Raw genomic sequence first — 13,864 nt, 5'->3', positions numbered from 1 at the left:
TACAGAATCCGACTTCTGTATATGTTTCGTCTTGTGTTTTGTCTTTTTTGTTCATGGTGTTTTCGTTGTTTTGAATGTGTATTATTTCTTCGGTGATTATGAGGATACTGATGATGGAGTCTTGTTAGTAAATGTCCTTTGGACAAAACTTGTACTGTTTTATCCACTGCTTGTCAAAAAGAAAAATCTATAAACACACTAAGTCTACTGAAGATAAATGCAGGGACAAGTTTTTCTAAATCCGTTTGAAACAAAAGTCCTTTATGGTCATGACTCATAGCAGGCTGATGTCATCTTAGTCCATGACTACATCAAGATTTCTGGCTTGGGTTGGGGCTTTTAACATTACAGATTGAAGCTGAGCACTATTAATCATTCTTCCTTGGCTCCAGAAACAATGACTTCAGTTTAATTGAAGAAGATTCTGGCACGCCTAAAAACATTGATTTGTTAAGTGCATTTACACAGTGCTTGCATTGGAACATAGTCCCCTGGTGATATGGTTATGTAAATGTCTGTTGTCTGTATTGCAACATATTTTGTTGTTTTCCATCATCTGAGGGGGGTAGTATGTTGAAGTCAAATGCAATAATTGTAGACTTATATTGTGCCACTATATGTTTAATAAGTGGATATCATATCAGTGCTGTAGAGTGGTCAAAATCCTGGCTGCAAAATATGATATCAGTTTACTGCAAAGAAGTTGTTCAGTTGTTGAAAAACTAACTTTTTATTTTGAACACAAAGTTTACACTTGACAGTGACACACTGCAGGACTTTATAACTCTATGCTGCAGCAACCATGATGTCACTCACTGCTGGTTGTCAGCAGAGTGTTGTCAGTAAACGAACCCTGGAAGGAATCATGGAAGGTCAGCATTCCTTGACCTTTTGTTTTGACATCAGTATCTGATGCTATTCATATTCCTATGAACTCTCAGCCACCTTATTGCAGCAAAGCACTTTTTTAAATATATTCTCTCTGTTTGCACTTATGTCTACTATGAAAATGAATATGGCAAATGTAAAAGTAAATTTTCTTATCCAAGCAGCCACAACAAGTACATACATACATTGTTGTGGCTGAATTATTATAGGCTGAATTATAGGCCTACTGTACATATGTGAACTATATGGTTTGGTTTATTTGTCTTTATCTTGGTTTGGTTCTTGACTTTTTCCCTCTCTTGTTTCATTCATACTGTTGTTATGACACCGAGGAACAATACCTGTTTATGTCTAAAAGTGCATAATATGCACATCTACTGTAGCTGCTCTATGGTCTCCTGCCATTTACGGGAGAGGTGCGCCCCCTCTCGTCGTTACGGTGGTCCTGCATGGTATGGAGGTCACAGCAGTCGCTGTCCTAAGTGCTGAAATCAGTTGCCAGTTGCAGCCCTCACTAGCTAGTTGAAAAATAATTTCTACTTTCTAGGAGCATTTCCAATTAGGTCAATCTCTTATAGGACGATTTATTTATTTTAGCTTTCACCGTCTCACAAAACGTGACCGACCAGAGTTTCTTTTCTCCGGCCCTATATCTGTATAGTGTATAGGCTATACCTCCACCCTCCCCTGAGATTTCACCTATCATCCTTTTAAACGGCTCAATTAGTTTAATCCCCAAGACTGACCATCGCAGATACGTATAGCCTACATTAGGCCTATGCGAACGACGTTACTTTTATATTCGACGTGGTTATTAGTATTAGTATAGCCATGTTTGGGCTAAAGTCTTTTCCCGTTTTCATCTGCACGTGGAAGAATTAGCAAATAGTTTAATTGGATTTAACGACAGCGGAATGGACCGATCGTCCGATCGGGACGGACGGGCTTCATATGGACGATGAAACGACTAACTGTTGATGCTCTTTCATTTATTAGACATTACTTTATTGACGGGTTCATATTTATGATCCGTGCCCTATCACAACTACCCTGAGGAGTTTGTTTTTTGACGTGATATCTAGGTTACACTTGACCTAAATCAACTACGACATGGACCCAATAAAGAAAGGTAGGCCTATACGTGATATAAGACAATTGAGCAGGAATTGAGAAGGAACCACCTTCTTATTAGGAAACATTAAGCGTTTGCTCATATATCAGCATTAGCTGTAGCCTACTGTGAAGTAGATTATGCTCTGGGGAATAATGTTCAGTAGGCTATTTACAAATAGTGATCACAATTAGCATCAATAGAATATGTTTTAATATTTATTTTTCTGAAATATGAGTAGTGGGACATTCAGTGAAGGTGATGTAATGTGTCAAACACATTTCAACTTCAACAGTAAAACTAAATCCATACCAAATCTATTCGCACTTAATTGGGCCCTCCAGTCCATAATAGACTATTATGTCATTGCACATTATTTTATGGGCCTTTATCAATTTGGCTATTCATCTCTAATTTTACCTGTCTGCAATCATAAACAAATAGCCTACTCCCCCATCAGGGTTCATGTGTGATCAACACAACAGGTGTCCTGCTTGGGGACAGTGCCACACTGCTCTGAATAAAGAAGTAGGTCACACCTGGGCCTATATCTTCTGAAGCCTTACGGACATGATACCTGACTGCTCTTTTAACTGTGTGTGTGTGTGTGTGTGTGTGTGTGTGTGTGTGTGTGTGTGTGTGTGTGCCACATGGTCAAATCCTTTCCCTCTTGGTGTTGAATACAGTATAGATTCATCATGACTTGTTTAGCGTCAACACAGCAGGGCTTCTATAAGACTCACCCCATGCAGGCAGCAGTTTATGGCCATGCCATCACAGCACCCCCAAGGTCTAGGTCACCATGTGTTTCCCTAGATTTAGTTTTACTATATTGTTATCTTTTTAAACTTTGAACAGCATATCTGACAATGACTATAATTATTACAACTTCAATGGATTTCAAACGTTTTCTATGATCTCTTTGCATTCAGTCTTTCATGCATAAAAACACAAGCAATTATAAATTATAAATTCTTATGTTTTTATAATTAATAATGTGATTTTCAATGGCTGCAACTTGATTATTATTGTATTAGCGATTATTACTTAATATTCAAGAAGCACGTTTGAATTCTTGTATTTTTTAAATAATCATATCTCAACAAATCAACACAAAAAGTAAAAGAAAATGCTGGGGTTCAAGTGGCTGAAAGAAAAACTAAATGATTGTTGTGCAACCCTGTTTGTTTGTTGGCAGATGGCGTCGAGGGGGGCGATGCCGGGAAGTCGGACACCATGGGCTCAACCAGCTCTGTCAAGAGGAGAGGAGGGGGCGGCAAGAAGGCCATGCAGGCCAACAAGTCTGCCCTCAGAGCCCCCCGAGCTCTCTGCTGCCTCACACTTAGCAACCCCATCCGCTTGGCAGCACTGTACCTGGTGGAATGGAAATATCCTTCTCTGTGTTTTATGTGTACTGTGTCCCCTGCACCCTAAAGAGTGGGAACCTTATTATTATTATTATTATTGCTACTATTATGCACATTTCTGTGCATCTGTGTAGTTTTATATTTTAGCGTTGGCTATTCAAAAATAGCAGACATACAAGCTCACAGTGCGTCACTTTGTGCCGCGCTGCTAGGTTGTACATCTACTATTTTGGAACATCTTTGGAAAATCTTGAAAGTTTTCATTCTTATGCAGGTTCAGTTCCTGTCTCCAGGATGTTTGTTACACGTTGAACCTCCTCCTTGCCATTCATGTCGTGTCTGTCTGTCAGTATAGTAGAGATGTGTACCAACTAGCCTACTGTGTATAATCTTTAACCGCAGCCCTGCAAGCCTTTTGATATATTTATTCTACTTGCCATCTTTGCCAACTGCGTGGCCATGGGCGTTACCAAACCGTACCCCGATGACGACTCCAACCGGGTCAATCACAACCTGGTGAGTTGCTCTTGGCTTGTGCTGAGCATACAAGTTAGAAAGGTTTAAAAATGAAACATGTACAACAGTCACCTATATGGATTTGTTGCTGTATTACATTAAACACAATCTACGGTATGTTAGTAATCAAATACCACTTGATATGAAATGGACTTAAGTAATGGACTGAATTCTGTAACTACACAGCAAGGACAGACTGTCATCTTTTAATGCAACAGAGGCAGTTTACTCAAATACTGTACTTAGAGTAAGTACAATCTTTATGTACTTACTCAGAGTCAGACATTTTAGTTTTTTACTCCACTATTGTACAATTATTTTACAGACAAGTTACTTTGCAGATTTAGGTTAAGTTTCCAGCTGCAACATTAAAGTGATGCACAATAATTACTAAAGGAGAAAGACCTTACATTACTCACGCACGCACGCACGCATGCACGCACTCACTCACTCACTCTCTGAAATTATCTGATAATTATGTATACCTGAGCATATACCAAAGTAATTTAAAAAGCAGGTGGCTTGCGCACATCCAGTTCCTGGCTGGTGCTGGACTAAGGTAAATACAGTGAAGAGAAGGACTAAGGTAAATACAGTGAAGAGAAGGAACACCATAAGTAACTTATGGTGTTTTAAATAAAATAAAACACCATTGGAGCAAACCTGTGACTTCCTTCTCTTCACCATATACCAAAGTAAACCATAAACCATTCAAGTATTATTATATTTGACTCACTAAAATCGATTAACCTTGAGCGGTCATTTTACTGCACCCCCACCCCTAGATGCATTGTGGGATGAGTCCCTCCATTGCTTAAGGAGCGGATCCCTTTATTGGATTGGACTCTGAAGTCTAACATAATTCACACCCCACTTGTCAAGGTAGTCAGGTTTATTTAACCACGAGAGAGAGGTGGGGGGGGGGGGAGGGGGGGTCACAGAGATGCAACAACAACAATAGGCCTAGACCAGTAGACCGTACTATAATAATCAGTTATAATAGTCCATGGTGGATTGGTGGTTACAGGGGGTTTACATCCATAGAAGAGTCATGGGAAGATCCACAGCAGTTTCTAAGCCATAGCCGCATATGGCTAGTCCCAGGCAAGCCAGAGTCAGCTCTGTAAGCAAAAAGGAAAGTTTTAAACCTCATCATTTTTGTTATTGATTTCATATAGCCGTATGCAACATGCCTCATTTATCTACTTTCATAAACTGACCGGAAACAAATCAGGTGTCTAAATATTGAGTATGCAATTCCTTATGGATGCACTCCTCATGAGCTTTGTCCATGCTGTGCGTGTCTGTGCCAACTTGTGCTAAAGAACTATTGACAGTGGTGGCAGTGATTAGTATTAGGACAAAGGTTGATAGAAAGGGATCTGGTGACCGGCTTAAACTGTGTTAACCAGGCAGTGGGTCAAGAGGTCACAAAGCCACAGAGATCAGCACTGTGCAGCTAATACTGGTCATTTCTGTGTGGTTGGAAATGCTTACAATGTCTGCCTATACAGAGTAAATCAAACTTAGAAAAAGCTAAAACAGGGACTTAAACAGAAAAAAATTAAATAAACTCCGATACACATAGAATATGGTTTAATCTCTATGGTTATTCCATACTTTTAGAACATGCTTTTATGTTAGTTAGATATAGAACATTCTGTTATGGTTGTTACATAGTATATGTGGGATTTTCAATAGCCCTGATCTGAGGCCCTAATAAAGGAACTGTGTCTTAATATATTCAGAACCTTGTCCATACAACGCCTAATAACATATTCAAATAACTTTAAATTAAAATGTACATCTAACCAATGAAGAGAAGCCCAGCAGTGATGATATGGTGCAACTACATGTTTTCAATTCTGTCTTCGCTCTGCGCCCATGTTGTGTGTATATAGGAACAAGTGGAGTATGTGTTCCTGGTCATCTTCACCATTGAGACCTTCACAAAGATTCTGGCCTATGGTCTGGTCATGCATCCCAGTGCCTACATACGCAGTGGATGGAATCTGCTCGATTTCGTCATCGTCATTGTTGGGTATATATATTTTTTCTTTTACAGCTACAGTACAATATCTAGTAGTGTTATCTCAGTTCTCTGACTCAGATATGTGTGCACTTCAACACACAATTGTTTAGGGCGGTATAACGGATCTGTTCTGCAGCATTGCATTCCCTGTTAGTTATTCCCTGCCCCTGGAGCATTGCACTGAAGGGTTTTCAATATAAATACTTTCAGAAATAACTACTTTACGTAAATACTTTCAGATATACTATATTATACTGTACATTTACATGTGCACACACACAAACTAAACAATTGTCTGAGAGAATAGTCTCAAGCCTGATTTTAAAAGATACCACAGGAGGTTTTGAACAGATATAATGTTAGAGTTGTAGAGTTGTTATTTGTGTGTGTACAGGTAGGGTAGTTCAGTGTGTGTGTGTGTGTGTGTGTGTGTGTGTGTGTGTGTGTGTGTGTGTGTGTGTGTGTGTGTGTGTGTGTGTGTGTGTGCGTGTGCGTGTGTGTGTGTGTGCGTGTGCGTCTGCAGGTTGTTCAGTGTGATAGCAGAAGGGATGACAGATCATGTACCAGGGGAGGCTCACCACGCTGCAGGAAAACCTGGAGGTTTGGACGTCAAAGCTCTCAGAGCCTTCAGAGTGTTGAGACCACTCCGACTGGTCTCTGGAGTACCAAGTAAGTTCACAATGTGTACCATATGTGCTTGCGTGCATGCGTGTGTGTGTGTGTGTGTGTGTGTGTGTGTGTGTGTGTGTGTGTGTGTGTGTGTACATGTGTGTGTGTGTGTGTGTGTGTGTGTGTGTGTGTGTGTGTGTGTGTGTGTGTGTGTGTGCGTGTGTGCGTGCATGCGTGCGTGCGTGCAGGGGTGCAACAGTTAAACAAGCTAATTGATTTAATCGTACAATAATCAATTTTCACAAATTGCAAAAATTGCCGATCTGCAAGCTCAGAGCGCGTCACCGCGTTTTTACCTTGTAGTTCAGCAATTCTTTTGGCTATTTTACATAACATTGTTTGGTCGACGAAGATAAAACAGGGCTGGCTCTGTTCGATTCAGGTGACTAAAGCTATTAGAATTATTTTGCGTTGATTCATTGATGTATAAAAAATTTGGAAAATATAAAAAACAAGAAAACTGTCGATAATTGCAGCCCTACATGTTAGCATGTACAGTACTACTTATGTGGGCTAATGGAAACTGCATGTGGCTCCAGGTCTGCAGATTGTGTTGAACTCCATCATGAAAGCCATGGTTCCTCTGCTGCACATCGGTATGCTGGTGATGTTCGTCATCATCATCTACGCCATCATCGGCCTGGAGCTCTTCATCGGCAGGATGCACAAGACCTGCTACTACTCAGGCACAGGTCTCTGCTCTTCAAACTCAGTTTGAACACACAAAGAATGAAACTCCCAGGATGCATAGGAAAGGACCGCACACTCCGGGTCCTTTCATGTGTATGTTAATCCTATAGTAGAAGGTTTAATTTTACTTTTTTCTTCCCACAACTAGCACCTCTCACCTCTAATTAATCTTAACACAGTGTGTTTGTATTTCACAGCAGTCTACACATCCATGACCATTACAGCCTAGGGCAGTACAACCTGGAATAACATTTCCTTTTTTCACATTTAGCGTTTTTGTCCCGGGCCAGCCTAGCGGTCCAGGCACCCAGGCTTCTAATGCTCAGACCTTTCTAAACATCATAACTTACAGACACTGAATGATAAACTTTGTAGTGAGAGATTAGTGTCTACTCTGAAACTCTCCAATTTCTGATTGGACGCAAAACCTGATCTTCTGTCCTTTGCGTTTCGTTGTTGTAGAGCTGATGGTGGATGACGATGCGACACCGTGTGCATTCGCCGGCAACGGCCGCTTATGCGACATGAACAGCACAGAGTGCAGGGGCAGGTGGGAGGGGCCTAATGGAGGCATCACCAACTTCGACAATATCTTCTTCGCCATGTTGACAGTTTTCCAGTGCATCACCATGGAGGGCTGGACGGACGTCCTCTACTGGGTACAGAGTCATGTTCCTGAGTGCTTCCTTATCCTCACTGGCCCCTTTTCCACCAAAATAACTTTGGTTCTAGAACTGGTTCCGTTCTAGATTGTTGGAACCTTGGTTCTTTCACAGAACTGGCAGCCATTTTTGGTTCCAGTTCCGAACCAACTTTTAGGGTTCTGAACCAATTCATTTCCAGTGGAAACACTCTGAGCTGGTTCAATATTAGGCGGGAAAAAAAGAACTGAACCGGTTCAACGCCGGTGGAAAAGGTGCCACACATGTACACTGTCTCTTTCTCCTCATCGTCACTAATCTGCTCTCTCTCTCTCTCTCTCTCTCTCTCTCTCTCTCTCTCTCTCTCTCTCTCTCTCGTCCGCTCTCCTCTCTCTCTCAACAGATGAACGATGCCATTGGCTTTGAGATTCCCTGGATTTACTTTGTCTCCCTGGTCATCTTTGGATCATTTTTCATTATCAACCTTGTATTGGGTGTGTTGAGCGGGTAAGCAATGAGAAGGTGATCGGTGTTAAAGATACAATCCAGGACTTATATAATAAATGATGACTTTAATACTCTGTATCATAGAGTATGATGATACAATATCATTTGCACATCTTCAGTGGTTGGAGGTGTTCTCCGTTCCACTGAGACAGGGTAGGTCATCTACTGATTGACAACGTCAATACATTTATTTGAAACAGACCGCACACCGGATTGATTGATTGATTGATTGATTGATTGAAATATTTATTAACAGTTTACAGTACAATTCAAGCACAACTCAATACAAAGACTGTTAACTGTGAGTGGACGACCCAATAAAGCATACTACTGTAGATGCACTGGCATCTTTACAGTATTGTAGTTCAGTATACCCTCTCTCCATTGTGTGAGAGAGAGACCACAGACTGTCTGCTCATATTTGTGTTTGTATGATTGTGTGTGTGTGTGTGTGTGTTTGTATGAGTGTATGTGTGCGTGCATGCATGCATGTGCGTGTGTGTATGTGTGCAGTGAGTTCTCCAAGGAAAGAGAGAAGGCTGTAGCACGTGGTGAACTTCAGCAGGCTCAGGAGAGCAGGCAGATGGAGGAAGACATGATCGGCTACATGGACTGGCTCATCGAGGCAGAGATTGTCGATGAAGAGGGCAACAAACGTCAGTACAACACCATGACTCACGCACTCCTACATATGCACATGCACACACACACACACACACACACACACACACACACACACACACACACACACACACACACACACACACACACACACACATGCACGCTGGGTTCAGATCAAAGATTCACTATCAAAGATTCAAAGATTCGCCATTCAGAAGATTTTAAACTTGCAATACAGAATTCCAGCTTGTGTATATACTTTTGAATGAAATTCTAAATTCCCTCCCTAATATTTAAATTATTTATATTTATATTTATATTGTTTAGTTTTTGTCATCATAGCTTAGTTTTCAATTTTCGTCAGTGAAAAAAGGTAGTCGACAAACATTTGTAATCGTTTTCGAACTGTCATCAGGGTGATATAATCTTATGGTGATGTAATCCTCTTCTTCTCCGAAGGTGCTGCCATCGCCAAGAAGAAGATGATGAAGAAGTTTGGCTGGTACAAACACAGTGAGGATGGAGGACCAGGTAAGACCACTCTCACTGCTTCTGTGGTGCCTCCACACAGGGAAATTAACACATTAAGACTCAGACCTAAGGCCGATTCTATACAAATGCCTTTAAATCCTAACAGTTTTCTGATAAACGTATGTTGTTCTAATCAGTGGTGCTCAAACCTTTTCATGTCAAGGAGACAAGGACCTCCAAAATTATATGTATTTGGCCGCCGAGCCCCATCTCAAAATATTTCGTTCCAGGGACCCCCGGAAGCAAAGATTTGCTATAAAAATATATACACAGTATATTATATTCAAAGATTTGCACGACTTTTGAATTGCCAAAGTATATATAGCTTTAAAATGACACAGATGCTTTCCTAGGTTTAATATGTTAACACTGAACACAAAAAGTACCTAAATCCACAAGTGTCTCACAGATAAAAGAACACTGAGGAGTGTGCTATTCATGACTCTTCTATGTTGTTTAACAGAATCGGACTCTGACGATGATATTGCGTATCTGGAAGATGACAGCGGATTCTGTGCTTCACTCGTGTAAGAGAACGGAAAAATGTCCAGGTTTTTGCTTTACATTATAGGTGTGTGGTTTAGTTTGTCGATGGTTTAATTTCATCATTCTCATTTCCTCTTCTTCTCTTTAGGGCTAAGATGCTGGCCAATAGTTTCTGGTAAGTATAATAACATCTATGACTACTTTATAATAATGAGAGAATAACTTCTGAATAAAACATGCCCCAAATAAAAGCTATTCACCAATCATTTCTCTTTCTCTGACATCAGTGACCAGTTGTGTCAGCTGAATCACGCCTTTAGGAAAAACTGTCGCGTTGCCGTCAAGACCAATAACTTCTACTGGCTGGTTCTTCTGCTGGTGTTCCTCAACACTGTAGCCAGCGCCTCAGAACACTACGGACAACCCAAGTGGCTCACAGAGATGCAAGGTAAGGATGGTACACATTTCCTCTTACTTGCCGCGAGAATTTTGCAGACTATCAGCAATAGTTGATGCCTCATTCATACAGGTTAATGCCTTTAATCGTGCTGAAGCGGTTCTTTGTGGATGTACTCATGACAAACAATTGTGTGTGACACACACACACACACACACACACACACACACACACACACACACACAGTACAACTCCCCTGGTGTGTTAGTGTGTCTTTGTCAGAAAACGCTTTCTCTGATAAGTGGGCGTGGCCTTGATGTGGAGGGTTAAGACATATTGTATGATCAAAAATTGTTTCTGTGAGAAAAAAGGAAATAATTGTTGCCTACATAATATAATATTTGCCTATAACGACCAAAGAGGATGCCAGGTTGAAAGCGTGCTGCATGTGTTAAGGGCACTTGTCCACTGCTTACTTAGGATGGGTTAAATGCGGAGGATACATGTACGTGCAAAAAGAGAAGTACGATTAAATTCACAAATAAACCTTTAAAAAGTGGATAAACAATGTCCCACTGACTCCCCATGCATGTCATTCTCTGTCCGTCAGAGCGAGCCAACAAGATCCTGTTGCTGCTCTTCACACTGGAGATGTCTATGAAGATGTACGCGTTCGGCCTGCAGATCTACTTCATGGCTCTGTTCAACCGCTTCGACTGTTTCGTGGTGTGCGGCGGCATCCTGGAGACAATGCTGGTGGAGATGCAGTTCATCCCGCCCATCGGCATCTCTGTGCTGCGTTGCATCCGTCTGCTCAGGATATTCAAGATGACACGGTAACCTCCAAAACAAGAACTAGGGCCGATATTATCACCCTCACAATGTCTGTTTGTTTGTTTTTAATAAGTTACAGGAGTAATTATATTATTGTGTGTGTGTGTGTGTGTGTGTGTGTGTGTGTGTGTGTGTGTGTGTGTGTGTGTGTGTGTGTGTGTGTGTGTGTGTGTGTGTGTGTGTGTGTGTGTGTGTGTGTGTGTGTGTGATATGAAATGTGTGCCTACCATAATCACAGTAATCCTTAATCATATTCCATATATTCAAGGGCTTTTGGAGAGAAATGAGACAGACTTCAGTCACTGATGACAAATTAGAGCACAGCAGAGGGCAGGTGTGTGTGCGTCTCTGTCCGCTGGCGCTCGTTGATGTTTGTTAATGATTCTGCACTGTCAAATAGGCCAACATCTATGTGATGTTGTTACCTGACAATTAGTTGACTTTTGGTGAAAAAGCCCACAAACTGTATATCGATTGATATCAGTATCAGAAATTAGGAGTTGAACAATATCAGTATCTGTATATCGGATATCGGCCAAAAAAAAGGAAATATCGGACATCCCTAACAAGAACTTCCGCACACTAAAGGCCTATTCATAGTCTGGATTTTCGGTGGTGAGCTGACCACCGCGACCACCACGACCACCGCGAAATAACGTTGAGCGGTGGTGAGTAAAAACAGAGAGAAGGGCTGGAGCGGTAGCGGTGGTTTGCTCTTCACCACGGCTCGTGACGTCATGTTGTAGTTCGGTGGTCACTTAACCACCGAAAATCCAGACTATGTATGAGCCTTTAGCTCCTCTAGCTCAGTCAGAACCAATGTGCAGACTTTATTATTTTCTATTGTTGATCTGCCGTTTTTTACAGCACCTGGATGACTAGGATGTACATGGATCTCTCTAACCTCCAAAACAAGACCTCTCCTCTCTTGCCTCATCAAGTTTGAGCCAGAACTCCTACACAGTTCTCATAGCAACCACTCAAACTCCCTGTCATTTTGCAGGCACTGGGCGGCCTTGTCTGACCTGGTCAACTCCCTGCTGAACTCTATGAAGGCCATCCTTTCACTGCTGCTGCTGCTCTTCCTGTTTCTCATCATCTTCGCCCTGCTGGGCATGCAGCTGTTTGGAGGCAAATTCAACTTTGATGACACTCAGATGAAGAGGAGCACGTTTGATTCCTTCCCTCAGGCTCTGCTCACCTGCTTCCAGGTGAGTTGCACTCACCATGTTAATAGTACCATTCATTACTGTATTACTGTATGTATTATTTATTTATATAAGTCTGTCTGTCTGTCTGTCTGTCTGTCTGTCTGTCTGTCTGTCTGTCTGTCTGTCTGTCCAGATCCTGACAGGAGAGGATTGGAATGCGGTGATGTATGATGGTATCATGGCGTATGGAGGGCCAATCTTTCCTAACATGGTTGTGTCTATGTACTTTGTCATCCTCTTCGTCGTTGGTAACTGTATCCTTCCTCTGGTCAGTGACATATCAAAGTACCGTCAGTGTTTTGGTGAGTTTCTTATTGCTGAACATCAAGTAGGTCTGTCTGTATGGGTCTAATTGCACAAACCGCTAGACCGCTCAGAAGGAATTTCTTGTGCGCCCTGCCAGTAGACCACAGAAGTAGGGAGGTCCCCATCACATGTTTTTGCTCCCAATACGATTCGGATAATTTGATTTTGAGTATCTGCCGATACCGATTTTTCACGTTTATGCCATATCACAATAGTACAATATCAAAAAACACAAACAATAGCCAGTCTAATATCAGGATATGGATATAATATTGATACTAGGGAAGTGCCTATCACGTTTCTTTGCTCCTGATCCGATTCCGATCATTTGAAAATGACGTGTTCCGATCACATGATCGGATCGGGACAACTCTAAACAGAAGTACACTAATTTATTTTTCACTGTTTTTTTTACTTTTGGAAATATTTGACTTTAATTTCATAATGGAAGTCAATGGGGCTCTGATTGGGCTGAAACCAGATACATCATAGATAGATATGTCATAAGCGACTGGTGTCACAGGCTGGCCACATGAAGTCTGAGATCCACATGATTCACTTTATATTTGGACATGCCTGATACATAACTCCATATACAGGTATAGGAATAAAAGGACACAGAGAGACAGATACAGAAATCTCCATATATGGGCATAAAAGGGACACAGACAGATGGGTGGAACGGATACTCTGACACAGGTATAACGGGTATTGTATAGCCGGGTGGGGCATGGATCTCCAACTTCCATCGTTACTGACTCGGTGCTCTACAGCCGGGCACCGGTCTCGTTACATTAAAATAGAGAGAAGCAAGCACTCAGGCAAGTAGTTCACAGTACGTATCGGGTGCACGGTTCGCCTCAATGTGTTTCACGCTGAGGAAGGCCTGTGGGCCGAAAAGTCCATATGTTCTGCTGCTAGGGGTGAACCTGTATTTAACAAGAAATCCTAACTGGATCAAAGTGAGTGCTGGTATTCCTTTCTATTATGTTCAATTGTTACTAAAAGCATGGCCGCTGTTGTCCACCTGTTCTTAAGTAGTGCAGTTCCTTCCTTA

At 41.6% G+C, this 13,864-nt stretch overlaps 1 protein-coding gene across 1 annotated transcript in view; it reads left to right on the top strand.

The window, feature by feature from the left end:
• Positions 1-3,214: 3,214 nt before the first annotated feature.
• Positions 3,215-13,864, top strand: part of cacna1fa (calcium channel, voltage-dependent, L type, alpha 1F subunit a) — a gene marked incomplete at its 3' end in the record, with an annotated part of 35,285 nt that continues 24,635 nt past the window's right edge. Inside the window, exons 1-15 of the mRNA XM_080762949.1 lie at positions 3,215-3,388; positions 3,778-3,882; positions 5,784-5,923; positions 6,438-6,583; positions 7,123-7,275; positions 7,736-7,932; positions 8,318-8,421; positions 8,935-9,077; positions 9,502-9,573; positions 10,037-10,100; positions 10,208-10,234; positions 10,347-10,507; positions 11,067-11,292; positions 12,294-12,501; positions 12,635-12,755. Coding sequence (XP_080619075.1) covers positions 3,236-3,388; positions 3,778-3,882; positions 5,784-5,923; positions 6,438-6,583; positions 7,123-7,275; positions 7,736-7,932; positions 8,318-8,421; positions 8,935-9,077; positions 9,502-9,573; positions 10,037-10,100; positions 10,208-10,234; positions 10,347-10,507; positions 11,067-11,292; positions 12,294-12,501; positions 12,635-12,755 — 2,020 coding nt within the window. The 5' untranslated portion in view covers positions 3,215-3,235. The remainder of the gene's footprint in view (positions 3,389-3,777; positions 3,883-5,783; positions 5,924-6,437; positions 6,584-7,122; positions 7,276-7,735; positions 7,933-8,317; positions 8,422-8,934; positions 9,078-9,501; positions 9,574-10,036; positions 10,101-10,207; positions 10,235-10,346; positions 10,508-11,066; positions 11,293-12,293; positions 12,502-12,634; positions 12,756-13,864) is intronic.

The sequence above is a fragment of the Protomyctophum bolini genome (assembly GCF_963924005.1).
Source record: "Protomyctophum bolini genome assembly, chromosome: 5".
In the NCBI taxonomy this organism is placed as follows: Eukaryota; Metazoa; Chordata; class Actinopteri; order Myctophiformes; family Myctophidae; genus Protomyctophum; species Protomyctophum bolini.
Note: the sequence above shows the minus strand (reverse complement) of the source record. Positions and strands in the feature narration are given on the sequence as shown.